This window comes from Ictidomys tridecemlineatus, chromosome 2, assembly GCF_052094955.1.
Source record: "Ictidomys tridecemlineatus isolate mIctTri1 chromosome 2, mIctTri1.hap1, whole genome shotgun sequence".
Classification (NCBI taxonomy): Eukaryota; Metazoa; Chordata; class Mammalia; order Rodentia; family Sciuridae; genus Ictidomys; species Ictidomys tridecemlineatus.
The window spans coordinates 118,956,944-118,974,411 of NC_135478.1; the positions used below are offsets into that span (position 1 = coordinate 118,956,944).

Genomic DNA, 17,468 nt, shown 5'->3' on the forward strand with positions numbered 1-17,468 from the left:
TTTAAAAATTTGGGACCTCAGCCATTGGCTTCCTATTCAGGGCTTTTCCTATGTACAAAAAACCTCCAAACACTAGCCCTCAAAATTAAATAACCATGTGCTGGATGCAGGGTGTCACACCTGTATCCCAGCCTGGGTAACTAAGTGAGGCCCCATCTCTTTAAAGCAACATACACAAATAAATTACCTACCCATGAGTGTAGAGGGGATTGTTTGTCTTGTTTCACAGTCACTAATTTGTAAAGCACTCTTTGAGATTATGTAGAAGGTGCAAAGTAGTGTTTATTTTTCAGACATCTAGCAGAGAATATCCTATTCCCATGGGTTCCTATTTTTATTTTTCACTCTTTAACTTGGGCCATTTCTTGGGCACAGGCTCATGGAAACCAGCCACTTCCTGCCAGACAGTGGGTCCTTCTAAGCACCTTCAAGGGTGGTGGCCTGACTGCACAGAGCTTCCCAAAGTTTTTGTTTAATGGCCTTGCCCAGCTCCAAGCTATATCTCTTGGAGGTTCCTGAAGGATTCCACAGCATCGGCTCCACCACGGCATGGTACAGAGCCCGGTAACACTCTGGGGAGACGATGGATTGTTAGCGAGTCCCCCAGCACCTGCTGTCTCATTGGGGTTTCAGGAGGCAACGCTCGGCCCTTCCAGGCTGCGATCCCTCTGTCCCAGGATAGTGCTTGGGTGGCGGCCACGCATTCCACATATCTATCTTCAAGATCTTGGCGGACTATTACTTTTTTCTCCTTTGAACTTTCTTTGCTCTAGCCAGGAGGAAAGCAGAGAAGTCAAAGCTAAAACTTGAGAAGGGAGCTCAGAATAATTATCTGGGATTTATGTCTCAGAGTCTTGGTTACAGCAACAACCAACATTTGTCCAGCATGTTCTAGCTTACTGAACCCCTTTATATACCACTGCATGTGTTCCCCGGAGCCCTGGAAGGTCAGCAGGAGACAGCTTTAAAGGCAGAGGAATTGGAACTGGTTTACCCAAGGCCACACAGTTGGAGGGTTAATAACCACAGCTGTCATCTATTGAACGCTATGCAGGATCCTAATTATTTACTCTGTGCCAGGCGCTATTCAAAAGCCTTTTGCATGTATTAACTCATTTAATCTTCATGAAGCCTTGTAAGGGAGAGGCCATTATCCCTCATTTTATATGATAAAATCAAGACACAAAAAAGGTTAAGCCCAAGGTTATCCCCAATTAATGGTCAGAGTTAGGATATGAACCCTGACAGTTGAGCTCCAAAACATGCTCTGAGCTCCACTGGCCACCAAGGATTGACCGAGCTGGCTCCCATCAGCCTCTAGCTGCCAGGTTCTCCATATGGAAGCTCACAGCTCACCTCGCACATACATGTGCCTGAGCTTGCATGATCCTGGCCTTTCTCACCCTTATTTTCCCTTCACCTCCAAGTTCCTTTTGTCTGTGTTTATGAAGGTCCCTTCATCTTTCTTTGGAGTGAGGTGGAATACAAATAATATATACTGGGCTGGGGGTACAGCTCAGTTGGCAGAGTGCTTGCCTCACATGTACAGGGCCCTGCGTTCACTCCCCAGCACCATAAAAAATAAAATAATAATACATACTATGACCCTAGATCTAGTTCTCTGTCCACTCTGTCATTGGGCACCCTCCCTCCCCAATCCTGTCTTCAACTTTAGAATTTCCCTCTTCCCACCCATCCCACTTTCTCCACTCCTGGCCATTGTCTACCTCGCCGATGCTTCCTGCAGGACTCTGTCCTCGTCCAGGTGAGCCCAGCAGCTGCCCTGCTGGCCGCTTGTTCTTGGATCTGATGGAGTTTCTTATCCTGGCCTGCTGCGTGGCATTCATTGTTGAATTGTTCCTGGGCTTTAATCTCTTCAGTGGCTTCGCTTCTCCAAACTTGGAAGGTACCGGACAGCATTTATCCTTCAATTGCCTCCAGAGCACAAGCTTAGCCAGAGAGAACGAACTGGCAATTATTGGGTTCTTTACCACTTCCCAGCAAGAGGTGGTACCTGGTGCTGGGGTCTTGATGTTCTGCCTTGCACATGTTCTGGCAGTCCAGATGTTGGTGAGAGCTGGTGAAACCACATAGCAATTCTGAAGCCTGGTGTTCAGTAAGATGGACCGTCGGAGTCCATAGGTGAGGATGCTGGGGGGTGCTAGAATTATAAGGGGGGTGAGAAGGAATAAAACAAAAAGAAGACTAATTCTCAATCAGAGACTAGATTTATACTTTGAAGGCTAAGTATTAACATCATTCTATGGACAGTTTCTTCCATATGAATCTTAGAAATTTTGTTATATGGCTCTCTCCTGCTCACTGAAATAATCATCTCCTTTTTTTTCTCCTTCTTCTCCTTCTTCTCCTTCTTTTTCTCCTTCTTCTCCTTCTCCTCCTTCTTCTTCTTCCTCTTTTCTTCTTCTTCTTCCAAGTAGGGTAGATATAGGAACTTTACAAGGTCACGACTCTTAAAGAACATAGCATGCTGGGGCAGAAAGTTGGGGGTTGGGGGGTCGGGGAGGGTTTACTATAAAAGAAGATGATTTTAGTCCTGCTGGAAAGAAAGGAATCGATGCAGGAAAGGGATGGGAGGGGATCACTCAGGGACTGGGATGGGAGGGAATGACTCAGGACATCTATGGGAGCTTCAGTCACTTCACAACCACACCGCAACACAGAATTGACAGCAGGTGAGTCCTGCCAAACCCCAAGACACCTTTTAACCAGGCTTCCATGAGCCAAGAAAAGCTGCTCAAGAGGAAAATAAATTCTAGGGTCCATAGAGGCAAAAGCCCATGTAATTCATACTTGCCTCCATTTCCGGGGACTGGGCAAGAACAAGAAAACAATTTGGATAGGTTAGAATCACATTCTTAAAGAGCCCTGACTTTCTAAGAAATGTCATCTATAAGAAAATAAAATCAGCTGGGTGCCGCGGTGCACGCCTATAATCCCAGTGACTCAGGTGGCTGAAGGAGGAGGATCAAAAGTTCAAGGCCAGCCTGGGCAACTTAGCAAGACCCTGCCTCAAAATAAAAAAAATAATAATAAAAATAAAAAGGACTGGAGGTGTAGCTCATCGGTAGAGCACCTCAGGGTTCAATTCCCCAATACCCCCAAAATAATATAAATTAATAAATAATATCACCTTACCATATTTCGGTTGCCTTAAATTTTATTTTAGCTAGCTTAGTAGGGGGAAGAAACATGTATTTTCTTTTTCTTTTTTTCTCTTTTGTTTTTTTGTTTTGTTTTGTTTGAATATTTCTAGTCACCTGTCTTTCTCTGCCTCAGCCATGTGTGGGCAAATTGCTGTTTAGACTTGGCCTTAGATGTAGGCAGTTTGGAGCCATTATCTTTAGTATTTGTGATGTCACTTTGGTTTGTGATGTGGGTGTGGGTGAGTGTTACATCATCAGGTTTTATAGTTAAATTATATTGGAAGAAGTTCCATTTTGTTGTTGCTCACAGCCTCAGGAACTTCTGAAGTCCTCATTTCCCCCCAGAATGGCCTGGGTGGAGAGCCTACGTTCTCCAGAAGCATGATCTGCATGAAGCGTTGTTAAATACGCAGACCAGATTGGTGGGTATGGGTAGTGAGAGGATGTACCCTTACACGTGCAAAAGTGCCCTTCTCCATGCACATAAAGAAGGTACTGTTGAGTTCTCAGAATAGCTGCCAACATTAGGGACCAGAAATGAGAGAACACGTTCCTGCAGCCCTGGGCACCTCTCCCTGTGTGTCTCTCCCAGGGAGACTACAGGGTTTCTGGAATGTGGTATTATTTTACATCCCATGGCCAATGCAGTAATTAGAGCTGTTAGCAGTGTCAAGGGCTTGAAAGGAGAACAAAGACGCCTCTTCCTGGGAACTCTTAGGCAATGCCTTGCTCCTTATCAGGTGTTGGCCCTGTTGGTGGTTTTCATTTTTCATACGCAAAATGCCAAAGGAGGCTCCCTCCCGAAGGGGAGGAGAGTGAAATGATGGAAAAACAGAGTATGAGCCTGGCAGGGACTCCTGGAATTGCATGTGTTGCCTGTTTGAATTTTTGAAGTGTTGTCCCTGGAGGGAATCAAAGCCTTACAGGCAGACCGCACCGTAGGCTGCGGTGGAGCCACCTCCAGGCCGACAGCATCTGGACCCACAGACACTCGGAAGGACAATGGTGCCCATTCAGTGGCGAGCCCTGGCCTCACCTCCCAAGAGGTGGGTCAGTTTTAGAGCAGGGCGTTGGAAAGGGTTTGTCTTTGGGAAGCGTTTGCGAATGTCTGAAGACTGGGCAGGCAAGCGTCCTTTCAAAGCCGGGGAATCTTGAAGAGGTGGCACTAGGCTCTTGGGTCTCCTGAAAATGACCATCTGCATTCAGTTGTGCCCAGCAGGGACAGAAGGCAAACATGGAGGCAAAAAGGCACAATTGGAAGAGCTTTTCTATTTCTCTTCTCTCCTGTCTTGAATCTGGCTTTTCCGCACCTCCTCCTCCTTCCCACGACTCCTTGGTCGGTCATGTTTACTTTCCTAGGTCTCTTACTCAATGACCAAGGGACACAGCTCTGACTTGCAGCATTTTGAACTTCCTTCTTTTTACACAGAGCTGTTCACCTAGGTGGCTTCAGACACAGTGTCTTCAAATCTGGTAAGTCCCTCCTTCTGTCTATTCAGTGTAACTTCAATTGACTCTACCCAATCAGGGAGCCTTCACCTTCCTTATAACCAACCCGGATTCTATTTCTCCTATGTTGACAAAATTCGTTATCTATTGAACATTTACTGAAGGCAAAGTGCTGTTCCAGGAGTGTTTCAAGTCATGAAATGCCACCAGAGTACCATGAGCATGGGTCCTCTTGCCATCCCTACATTACAGTCAAAGAAATTGAGTTACTCAAGAGCCATGCCCTAGGGCTGGGGATATAGCTCAGTTGGTAGAGTGCTTGCCTTGCATATAAAAGGCCCTGGGTTCAATCCCCAGCATCACCAGGAAAAAAAAAAAAAAGAAGAAGCAAGAGCCATGCCCCAACCGGGTGTGGTGGCACACGCCTGTCATCCCAGCAGCTCAGGAGGCAGAGGCAGAAGGATCAAAGCCAGCCTCAGCAACTAAGTGAGATCCTAAAGAAACTCAGTGAGATCCTGTCTCTAAATGAAATACAAAATAGGGCTGGGGATGAGGCTCAGTGGCTGAGTGCCCCTGAGTTCTACCTCCAACCACAAAAAAAAAAAAGGGCCATGCCCCAGGTCCCATAACTAGTAACGAAAAAAGACTGAACTCAACCAAATTCTACACCACCCTTCCTCTGAACCAGTCACTACCATGAGGTGTGTCCTCTGGTCAGCGCACCCCTGGGCCCAGTTTTAGTCCTATTCTTGTCATGAGCCCTTCTCTGCCCAAACTGGCATCCCAGATCCATTTTCAACAGGCAAATAAATCCACATCTTTAAACCTTCATGTACTTCTCTGTGAAATGAGGATAGTAATAGTGCCTACCCAAGAATTACTGTGAGAACAGAGTGGAACGATCCATGGGAAGCACTTGGCATGACTTCCGGTGCCTAGCCAGTACCCAATAAATAATGTCCTTGCCCTAGGATGCAAAAGAAAAAAAAATCACTGCATTTTCTGTCCTTGGGGTGGTGGAGATTAAATTGGAAAACACATCTACAGAGAATAAATAAATAATTTTCTTATAATGTTATTTATACTGTGGCCCATGTGCTCATTTAACACTCTCTAGCCCCTAGATACGATCTTCACATCTGGTCATTTATATACATCTATGGGGCTTATGAAGCCAAGCAAAAAGCCCATTGAATGTAGGAAATGTTTTGACCTGGCTTGGATATCATAGCAACTCTTTTTTCATGATCCATCTTCACCAAATACGAAATCCTACTAGAATTGGACTTGATTGACCTCACAGAAGTGGTGTATGCATGGGAGCTACATTCCCTGCCTGGTTGTGGAAGTTTTCCAGAACAGTCCATGTTTTATTAAATGGATAGGGAAGCAGGCAGCTGAGGATATGATAAGGAAAGTAGCTAGGCTTTAACAGAGATTGTTCCCTTTAGAATTATAAAGTCAGGCTGGAAAGACTATTTGGTCCAAGGTCCTGAAAACTGTGGCGCAAATTTCCATCCTCAGTGCCAACACTTGATCCAGAGAATTTGGGGTTGAGGCGGCAGAGCTTCCATATTGCTGAAAGGCTTGTTCCTCCATCTGATGCTCCTCTAAATCTTTTAAAATTTTATTCCGTTGAGCTTAGTCTAAATAACCTTATTTTCCACCCATCCTTTGGAGCTGTGCTTCCTGACATATCTAAACCAGAGCTTCTATTGGGAAACACATCTGCCTGTCTTTGATGCTTAGCCAAACTTTTCTCATAATATTTTTAGCTCCTATAATTTTTCTTCTTTCTTTCCTTCCTTCAGTTTCCCTTAGCTTTTATTCTGTTTCTGGAGACTCAGCTAATCAAGAAGAAATTGATTCCATTTATTAATTTTTGTCTTTCCCCTTTATGGCCCTACCCCCTCCCCCGCCCACACACACAAATTTCTCTTTTCCTCAGAAGATATTTTTATTAACACTCCAGAAGCAAACTTCCACACCCATGTGGGAGTATATCTGAGGTCTGTGATGCAAAGGAGAGAAAAACTTTGGAGAGAGATTTTGAAAAGATTCCTGAACTATGATGCAAACTCGAGGACCAATGATTTAGACCACATGTGCTGAACAGGCACCAATCGTGGGCCAAGGATGTGAGATGATCGGGTCCTGTCTGATCCAGGATGTCGATGAGTCCTATTTCTTCATTTCCAACCCAAACATACTCACCTGGAAGCTCCACAGATAGCTCTGGGTCACTGTGTTTAAGTCCAGATTCTTTCTCTTCCCTCATCTCCATCAGAACAACAACAAGAAAAAAAAAAAATGACTGCTTCTCTGGAATTTTCCATCACTAGATGCCTGAGCCAAACCTGGGACAAAGGATCAGTAAGTATTCTGTGCTGAGTCAAACCAGAGCCCAAAGGAAAATCAGGACCATGGATCCTATCTTTATTGAAAGTATTGACATTGGTTTGGAATGTAGTTCAGTGGTGAAGTGTCTGCCTAGGTTGTGTGAGGGGAGGGCGGTTCCATCCCCAGCTCCAGTAGGAAACAGGGAAAGAAGGAAGGAAGGAGGAGAGGAAGGAAAAGGGAAGGGAAGAAAAGGAAGGAGATGTTAAAAATGTTATCGTTCTGCTCATCTTGGATATCCCCCCCCAATGAGGACAGAATGCAAGGGTGCTCTACCACTGAGCCACACCCCCATACTTCTTTCTTTCTTTTTTGAGACAGGGTCTCACTAAGTTGCCCAAGCTAATTTGGAACTTGTGATCCTCCTGTCTCAGCCTCCGGAGCTGCTAGAATTACAGGTTATGCCACTACATCCAAAGGATTTTTTTTTTTTTTTTTAAATGAGATGAAGTCTCAGTATGTTGTCAGGGCCTGCCCAGCCCCTGAATTCCAAAGTTCAAGTGATCCTCCCTTCTCAACCTCCATAACAGTGGATCTAGAGGAATATATCACCAGGCCCAGCTTCATTGTGGATTTTCTTGGTATTTGTACTTTAAAAAATATTATATTAAAATGCTGTTTATTAATTTATTAGATGTGTAAATATTTATTAAATAATATTTATCATGACTACTGAGGTGTTTTTTACTGTTTTTTATTATGTCTCCTTAAATTTTTAGTTTGAGTCCGTATCTCCCTTGTTTCACCATAATCCCAGTCCTGGAGCACTCTCTGTTGACATTCCTGTAGAGACAGGGAGACATTTTACCATAGTGTTTAAAAAAGAGACCTGAGATCTCTCTGCCTAAGTTCAAAGCCCAGCCCCACTACCACGTGAACTTTGGATGCCAAGGACCCTTCCCTCATAAACCTACTGGGGGATCTATGCAATTTGACCATAAACACTCCGTACAGTGCTTGGTAAAATATGTTTGGTATTGTTGTCATTATAAACGGATTCCCCTGACTAGTACTCTCTGTAAAAACAACTGTCCTAGCCAGTCAGGGTGGCACATGCCTGTAATCCTAATGGCTTGGGAGGCTGAAGCAGGAGGAGTTCAAAGACAGCCTCAGCAACTTAGCGAGGCCCTAAGCAACTTAGTGAGACCCTGTCTCTAAATAAAAATATTTTTAAAAGGCTGGTGGGCTGTGGCTGTGGTAGAGTGCTTGCCACTCATGTGTGAGGCACTGGCTTGGATTCTCAGCACCGCATATAAATAAATGATTAAAATAAAGGTCCATCAACAACTAAAAAAATATTTTAAAAAAATGGCTGGGGGGGGCTGGGGATGTGGCTCAAGCAGTAGCACGATTGCCTAGCATGCATGGGGCGCTGGGTTCGATCCTCAACACCACATTAAATAAAAAATAAAGATATTGTGTCCACCTAAAACTAAAAAATAAATATTAAAAAAAAATGGCTGGGGATGTGGCTCAGTGGTTAAGTACCTCTGGGTTCAACTCTGGGTTCCAAAAACAAAGCAAAACTGTCCTTTCATCAGAAAACATCCCACAACTGGGGTTTCAAAGACACTAGACTGACCCAAACTCCACCAGTTTGTCTCCAGTTCTTAGCAAATCCTGCTCCTTTCAGAGGAGGAAAAGGATCTGACTGCAGAGCTAAACAGGCAAACAAACAAACCAACACCAACATCCTCCTGGTGGCCCAGAGCCTGCAGTCAATGTCCCCACTCTTTCCATGAAATAAAGCTGCTAAACACCCCAGGCATGTGAAGCATTGAAATGAATATCTCGGGCTGCTCCCTGTTAGAGGCCGGGACCACATAACTGAGCAAAAGACCTTGAGCCCTTAAGTGCCATGACCTAGACACACTCGGCTGTATTTTTAGCCTCTTGTGCACTGTTTCCATCACCTGCGATGGGCTTTAAACTGGAAAAGAGAAGATGGGGGTGGGGAAGGCTGGAGGGACGCTTCTTAGAGCAGCCAGAGGGGGCAGGAGCTCGCACACTTTCTGAGTTCTGTTGGACACAGGACCAATTTCATGGGTTGTGGCAACTATGCTTGGAAGGGCTCTATGCTTGCTTTAATGCTCTGCTGTCACCAAAGTTGGAACAAAGGACCCCGCATTTTAATTTCTCATGGAGCCATGCAAATCATATAGCTGGTCCTAGTTGTACCCAAAGGAGAGGAAGACAAGTCACTGATGGGGGCCGGTGCCAGCCCAGCAGTGGGGGCCTTCCTCCAGGGGAAAGGGCAGTCGCAAGGTACCATCAGGAGGCACGGATGGCCAAATAAACCTTGTTTCTACCTCTTACGTGTCTCTTCCTATTTTCTCCTCTGACAGGTGGGATGTGGAGGATGTGTTCCTGGGATGGAGTGTGTCTGGGGCGTGGGGCGGTTTCGCATACTCCAATAAGGAGCCCAGAGGATTCTTGAACTAGGAATGACAGGGAAAACAAAAACCTGAACAAGATTTTTCTTGCCGCAGCGTGTGGGTGGAGAGGGACACTGGCTGAGAGGCCTCTTGGGAGGTAGCTGCGCCTTTGGGGTCCAGCCTTGGGAGCGCGGTGTGTGCGTGTGGGATCGAGGTTGTTGCGGGGAACGTGGGTTCTGGGAGTGGGCGACCCGGAGCAGGGGCCGGTGTACGGGATCCCTTGGGGCCAGTACCGCCCAGCCCCTGGGCGCTTCGAGTCTGCACAGGAGAATAAATGTTCCCGCCGCCGCGCCGGGCGCAGGTCTGCACTTGCAAGTCCGGGACCAGGGACTTGAAAGCGCCGGGCGCGCCGCCTGGACCTGTCCCACGGGGCGTCGCCGTGGCGTTTTAGGAGGGAGCGGTAGGAAAATCCCCTTCGCCTGGGGGAGTGCGGGGGAGGAAACAGGCCTACCACCGAACTGGGTGCGGCTGGGGAAGACCTTAGGGGGCAAAGGGCCTGCCACGCAGGGGCTAAGAGTTTAAGAAAAGCACGAGCCCTCTGTGCCCTAGTGTCTCAGTCTGCAAAATAAGTAGCACGGTCCCATCCACTTTTGGACTCTGCTTTGGGCGATTTACTTGCTTTCTGTTTTGCAAATGGCAGAGGCTCAGGTCAGGAAACTTGCCCTAATTGACATAGTGCGTGATAGATTCTGAACAAGAGCTCACGATGCCGCCTCCTTTGTAGCTAGGCTTGACTTGGAGAAAGAAACACCACATTTACCGAGTCCCTACTGGGCGTGCATGAATGTTTGCATGCATTATCTCATTTAGTACAATCGCTTTGGGGAGTAGTTGCTTATCATCACTCCCATTAAACAGAAAAGAAAATTTGAGGTGAGAGTTATATTTCCTTCACGCCGGTCCAAGATCTTACAGGTGACTGAGTCAAACATCACAGGCTGACTCCAAAGCACCCTTTTGTTAACCACTACGATAAGCCAAGCAGGAGAAGGAGGTTTGCAAACTGCCGTTCTGATTATTACCGCTGTGGTTGATCCCGCGTGGGTCACGACCCGGGTGAGGGTGGAGCAGGGATCACAGAGCGCCCGACCCGCTTCAGCCGGGTCAAACGTCCGCTAGGGGACTCCGAGGCAGGGCCCTGACCCCGCCCCTCACCTCCCGGCCCCACCCCTTGGTGGGTCAAACAGGTTGCACGGTGGGGCGGGTCCAGGTGAGGGGAGGTGGGCTTGGCCCAGAATGTGAGTGGCAGGCGCGGGGCGGGACGTGCGTGCGCCGTCAGCTCCGCCCCTCGGGCCTCTCCGCGGAGCCAGGCGGGCCCCGGGCGGCCGGGGCGGTGGCGGCGCTGGGGAGGGCGGGCCGGGCCGGGGCGGGGCAGCCGGCGGCCGGGGCGGGGCCACAATCGGGCCCCGCGTCCGGCTCCCATGGCCGCCCCCGGCTCCCGGCGCTGCCCCCTCTCCCCCGGGCCGCGCCCCGGGGCCCCGCACTGACGGCCCATGGCGCCGCCCGCCGCCCGCCTCGCCCTGCTCTCCGCCGCCGCGCTCACGCTGGCGGCCCGGCCCGCACCCAGCCCTGGCCTCGGCTCTGGACCCGGTGAGTGAGCGACCCCCGGCATCTGCCCGGTGTGGAGCCCGCCCGAGGGGCGACTCGGGCCTGCGGGTCTGTGGGGCCCACTCTCTCCCTCGCGGGTGCCTCCCGGGAGCACTTCTCCAGGCTCCTCAGCGACGCCCCCAGGCCCGGGCGTCCTCTCCTCCTCAGTGCCTCCCGGACCCCTTCGCCAGGCTCCTCAGTGACGCCCCCGGAGGAGACGTTTCCTCTGCCTCGCAGCTTGGGACCCGCTGCCCAATCCCTTCAACGGTTACCCCTGCGCTCGGGATCCAGTCCCCAAGTCTCGGCGACGTCCCCGGGCCGGGACGGCTGCCCCTCCTCGAGGCGCTGCACCCCTTCCCCAGGACCCTCAGGAACACTACCCGGGGCCAGGATCCCCTCCCCGAGCCTCACTACGACGCTCCCTGGTCCCCCTTTCCTCCCCTCCAGCCTACACCGGTGTATCCCGGCGCCTCTCCGTGCAGGAGCGGGTGCGGAGGCGGGAGGAGCGGGCGCCGAGCTCCTCCGCTCGTGTCCCAGCTGTCCCAGCTTAGGCGACACTAACTTCAGCCTCGAGAGCTGGTTTCGCGTTGACTAACCCGCCCTGCTAGAGGCAGGTCCGGGTCCCGGGAGTATCCCCTGTTCCCAACCAGGACGCCCCCTGCCTCCTTCGCCCCTGGGGCCCCGCTTTGAACTTCCCCAGGACTCAGGTGACTTCCGATCAGTGAGAGAAAAGAAGAAACAAGTGATGGGAAACTTCTCCCTAAAGAACCTAGGGTGCTTCTCCTAAGGGTGTGCAATGATGAGTCCAACTCTTGGGTAACCCTGTAGTTTAAACAGGTTACCTGCTCCCCAAGCCAAGGCAAGGTCTTCCTGAGGTGGGTCCCTGAATCAGGACGGAAACTGGGACTTTGCTTAGCTTCCATACACACCCTTCCTTGTAGCAGAATCCTTTCCAAGTTGAGCAGGCAGGAGGATGTTGGCTGGCTGGATTATGTTTCTCTGCAGGTTGTTTGGGTGTCGAGTATAGGACATTTGTGAAAGGGAAGGGAAGAGTTCATTACCAGTCTGCCTGAGTAGGGAAACCGGTCTCTGGTTCTTCATCCAAAATTTCAAGCTGTGATATTTGAAAAAGAATATTTTGCTGGTGGAAGATAACTCCAAGTTCCTTTGTTTACTCAACTTGGATTACTGAAAATCTAGGACTTAGTGTTGTCACTTACTGTAGTTACTTTGGGCCATGCTTTTGGTTTTCTGAGCTTTACATTCCTCATTTGTAAAGGGGGTGAATGGTGATAATTCCCTTGCAGGGTATTGTGAAGATTAAATGATATACTGTAGGTAACACCCACATACAGATGGCAGTCAATAAACATATTTTAATAATACTTTTTATAATGCTTCACAGTTCACCAAGTGAACTTCACAGTTCACCTCATTTACCCTGGGAATGCTTGTGAGCTTCCTGTCTTATGAATCCTGTAAAAGGCAAAGTTTGTCTTTAGATCAGTACAAGGGTCTCAGAACTGTAAACCTGAGGCTCAGTAAGTGGTTTCAGAGAGATTGCTGCTTTCTATGGGACTTCTACAATCTGATCACTTCTAGTGTTTGCTTTATGTGAGGAGTGAGGGAGGGACATTCTGAGAGCCAGGATATGTCAACATAACTGTAACCTAGTAACCCCTTAGCTCCACTTTGCCATCTGTGTGTTCAGGATTTAATGTCCTCTACAGAGAGAGAGAGAGAGAGAGAGAGAGAAAGAGAGGTATGGGTGGAAATAGACTGGTTCCTCTTCTGGAAAGGGCAGAATAATGGCTCTGGAAAGTGTAAAGTGAGCCAATTCTCTTATGCTTGTTGCAAGGTGAATCTCCCTGGGTACCTTTGCTTTGCTAGGTCAAATGAAGCAACTCTTACATAGTTTAAACCCCCAATCCTGTTATGCTTTTATTAGGAGTCTGGGGTAAAGGCAAGTAAAAGCCGTTGTGAAACAAGTTGTGATAAGAGGCCCAGGTTTTCAATTCAGAATCTCACCATCTTGGTTTCTTACCATTCTGATTCATGAGAGCTTTTGTGACCTTTCCTCTCCAGTTCCAGAAGCAGTTTAGAGATATACCACATAGTCTTCAGCATCACATCCCGTCAAAAGCCTACCCACTAGTTTTTTAAATCCTTTCCAATAAAAAACACGTTTTACACTGAGGATATGCCAAGACTGCCATTTCATATTTTGTGATACTGTAATTTTCTCTAAAATTTTGTGGATGGAAAAAATTATTCCAATAGTTATATTCTGCACAATTTTGTAATATTTAAACTACTGGTGGTTTGCATTTTTGAATGCTGACTTTATAAAAACAGTTAGCTCATTCCCCATCATGCTACTTCTAATTACAGTGTGTAGGCAACCCCAAATGATCTCCCTTCTCTCCATTCTTCCTTTGAGATTCTCTTTCTTCCTTCACACTTATAAGAAGTACAATAGAGGTTAATGGTAGGATCTAGACTGTCCTCTAAAAGAGGAAGGCAGCCAAGACCAGGGGACCAATGGGCTTCATGTACTTGGCTCCCCTTGGGAATTTACTGACATTTAATGGAGAGTGATAAGTTTTGGTGATCTTGCTACTTGAGTTCTTTGTATAAGGCACACTGCCTAAGGCAAACCACTTTCATGGGGTTTTACCACACTGGGAGCTATTAGGTCTATATCAACAGAGCTCCTCTTAGATTAAGATTACCTTTTATAAGTATGTAAATTGATGTTCATTCCTCTCTAACTCTTCAACTGGCCTGCAGTATGTCTGGCCATAAAACCTATGATACTTAACAGAGAAAGCTTCATACTCTCTGTAAAGTCCAGTCCCACTCAAGGACTTCATTAGTGCTAACAAAATTACCTTTGCACGACATGGTGTCTGAAGTAGAGGGCCTGGGGTGGTGGCTCAGTGGTAGAACACTTGCCTAGCATGTGTGAGGCACTGGGTTCAATTCTCAGCACCGCATATAAATGAATGAAATAAAAAGGTCCATCAATATCTTAAAAAAAACCACAAATACTTAAAAAAAAAAAGAGTGGAGCAGAGCAAAAATGTATATCAGTTACTTGTGTGCTCTGAGTATTTTAAGATACACCATTTTGACCTGACACCAGAGATCTCTGACCCTTTTGTGAAAATTTGTTTTGGCCCTTAGATAACTTACATGTTTGACCTATGAAATGAGCCCTTTTATAAATCCTAAAGCAAAAAAGCATTTTATTTAGGCTCATTGCCAATCAACAGTGAGTTGGTCCAATCTAGATATTATTGATATACTCATGGTTCAGTGTAGTTGGACCAAAAGTAATAAATGATTAAGGTAGAATAGATTGCTTTAAGTAGCTTCATGATCTCCAGATTGGATTTATTTTATTTTACTTTATTTTTTGTACCTGAAATTGAACTCAGGGTACTCTACCTCAAAGCCATATTACTAGCCCTTTTTCCTTTTTTTTTAAGTTGTAGATGGACACAATACTTTATTTATTTATTTTTATGTGGTGCTGAAGATTGAACCCAGTGCCTCATACATGCCAGGCAAGTGCTCCACCACTGAGCCACACCTCCAGGCCCCTTTTCCCTTTTTATTTTGAGACAGGGTCTCACTAAATTATGCAGGCAGGCCTCAAATTTTCTAAACTTCTGCCTCAGCCTCCTGAGTCATTGGGATTATAGGCATGTGCCACCACACCCAGGTAGATTAGGGATTTTGATATATCATCTTCAGTTTAGAATTTTGGGGCTTGGAATGCCACCTGAGGCTCTAGGTCAGATGTAGGCAAACATTTTTGTAAATAGCAAGACAGTAAAGTATTTGGGTTTGGACCACATACTGTCTCTGTTGCAGTTACCCAACTTTGACTTTGTAGGGCAAAAGCAGTCATAAACAGAATGTAAATGAATAGGCCTGATTGTATTCCAATAAAACTATATATATTTAAATGTGTGTGTGTGTGTGTGTGTGTGTGTGTGTGTGTATTTTTTCAGTACTGGGGAATGATTTTCTACCAATTGAGCGATAGCCCCAACATCCTTTTATATTTTACTTTGAGACACAGTCTTCCTATGTTGCCCAGGCTAGCTTTGAACTTGCTGATCCTCCTGCCTCAGCCTCCCAAGTAGCAGGGATCACAGGCATGTATCATTGTGTCTGCCTTCATATAATTTTTTATATATCACAGAATATTACCTTTTGATTTTTATTTTCAAAATGTAAAACCCAGTCTTAGCTTGTGGGCCATATAGAAGCAGGCAGTGGGCCAGATTTGTCCTTTAGGCTATAGTTTACTAAGTCCTGCTCTAGGTCCATGTGTACTGATTTTTTTTTTTTTTTCGGCATGCATTAGTCTGGAAAAGGTTACTAGGAGGCTTGATTTTGGTAGTGGATAAGCTTTGTACCATTTACTGTTGGCTAACCTTAAGATACATGTAGATCCAGGTGTAGTGATCAGGTATAGTAGTTCCACTTACTCAAGAGACTGACAGGAAGGTGGTTTGAGGCCAGCCTAAGCAACATAATGAGACTCTTAAAAAGGAGAATAAAGGGGCTGAGATGTTGGCTCAGTGGTAGAGCACTTGCCTAGTATGTGTGAAGCACTGGGTTCAATTCTCAGCGCCACGTATAAATAAATAAATAAATAAATAAAATAAAGGTCCATTGACAATAAAAAATAAAAAAGGAGAAGAAAAAGCTGAGCCTGGTGTGCATACCTGTTATCCTAGCAGCTCGGGAGGCTGAAACAGGAGGATTGCAAGTTCAAAGCCAGCCTCAGCAAAAGCAAGGGGCTAAGCAATTCAGTGAGACTCTGTCTTAAAATAAAAAAATAGGGCTGGGGATGTGGCTCAGTGGTCAAGTGCCCAAGTTCAATCTCCAGTACCCAAAAAAAATTTAAAAAGGAGAGAAAAGATACAGACTGGAGAAATAGTTAAAGTGATAAATTCTGTATTTTATCACATTAAAAAAAAGTTGCAGTTGGGGGAAATGCTCATACATTCGGATCTTTAATGACTTTCAAAAAATACTTTAAAGGGAAATTCAGTATGGTTCAGTGTTCGCTACATAAGGAAAACAGTGCCTGCCTGAGAACCGACTTATAGTTTGTCCAGTTAACTGTGGCTACAGATGTTGATTGGAACAGACCCTTGAGAGATCTGTTTCTCAGAGAAAAGCCCAGGCAGCAGGTGGCATCAGCCTGGAGACCTAGAAAAACAGCCAGGAAAGAAAAAAGAAAGAAAGAAAGAAAGAAAGAAAGAGAGAGAGAGAGAGAGAGAGAGAGAGAGAGAGAGAGAGAAAGAGAGAAAGAGAGAAAAAGAAAACAAGTATCTGTCACTTTTCTAAGCCGTTTATTTTTCTTTGCATGGTTCTATTGTCATATTTAAAGTGGTCTTCACAAAACAACAATGTGCTTAGCATGGCCGATTATTTTGTTTTAATTAAAACATTTTTGAAAAAACAAAATGAAACATTCAAACATACCAAGTTGATTGTGTTTGTACTGTGGAACAGTTAATGCAAAACACTTGAGAGAGACGGAAGTTTGGATCTGTAGTTTTTGCCTCCCAAATAAGGACAACTTAGCAGGAATTAAATGTGTCCCTTAGAAAACTACCTATACAGGGTTGGAGGTGAGATCTCCTCAAGCCCTGGCACCACTTGGCAGGCCAGTTTCTGGCTGGCTCACTGTGCAGCCTCTGCGTGACTGACAACCATGACTGACATTTCTACTATATTCCACTTGACCTTGAGACTCCAGCTAGAACCAGGAGGTATTCATCCAGAAGGAGCCTTCCTCAGTCACTCTAGTTTTTCCTCCCTCTCTTGTCATCATTGTCTTCCTCCCAAGGTGGCAGCACTTTTTCCCTAGACCTCACTTTCTGAAACACAGTCTGGATTCAGACTGAACAGGGAAAGTAGAGAGGCCATTGTAGAAAAGTTGAGAGGGATGTCCTTATAAATAACCACTCTACAGAACCTGCCTTCTCCCTCTAAGGAGATCTCCCCCCCCACAACCCTCTTTCTAGGTAAACACTGCCTTAGCCTGGACTTGTACTAGTCTGGAGAGGAATGAAGTCGGGGGTAGGAAGCACCTGGGCACACAGGGGTTTTTAGGCCACTTCACAGGCAAAGTTGCCTCTCTCCCTCCCACTTCTACAACTGTACCCTCTTGGGGCTGCCCCATCCGCTGGGCCCAGATTCTTATTTCCCTTGCCATGGATTTAATTCCTGGCACGGAGCCAAAGCATTAAACTTTTATTGTTCAATTTACCACAAGGGCGGGGCCCTGCTTCTAGTGGGCTGAGGAGGCTGCGGCCGCTTCCAAACCCTGGTGTCACACCACATTAGCAATTGCAGACTTTGAGGGCTGGATTTCTTTCAATTTGGTTAGATACTTGGTTAGAACCAG

The 17,468-nt window shown here is 46.5% G+C and overlaps 2 protein-coding genes and 1 non-coding gene across 5 annotated transcripts in view; 2 read left to right on the plus strand and 1 right to left on the minus strand.

The window, feature by feature from the left end:
* Positions 1-210: 210 nt before the first annotated feature.
* Positions 211-10,940, minus strand: C2H22orf31 (chromosome 2 C22orf31 homolog). Its single transcript, XM_078027537.1, is given in 6 exon segments — positions 211-393; positions 396-574; positions 576-769; positions 1,728-2,161; positions 9,679-9,804; positions 10,601-10,940. Coding segments are annotated over 6 exon segments (1,332 nt in total). The 3' UTR covers positions 211-334.
* Positions 4,906-4,978, plus strand: Trnaa-ugc (transfer RNA alanine (anticodon UGC)). The gene has a single exon. It is a non-coding gene; the product is annotated as a tRNA-Ala (tRNA).
* Positions 10,824-17,468, plus strand: part of Kremen1 (kringle containing transmembrane protein 1) — a 71,515-nt gene continuing 64,870 nt past the window's right edge. For 2 of the 3 annotated variants that reach the window (XM_078039670.1, XM_078039672.1), the window contains exon 1: positions 10,824-11,035. In XM_078039670.1, coding sequence (XP_077895796.1) covers positions 10,939-11,035 — 97 coding nt within the window. In that variant the 5' untranslated portion in view covers positions 10,824-10,938. The remainder of the gene's footprint in view (positions 11,036-17,468) is intronic. The other variant, XM_078039673.1, reaches the window with a different exon arrangement.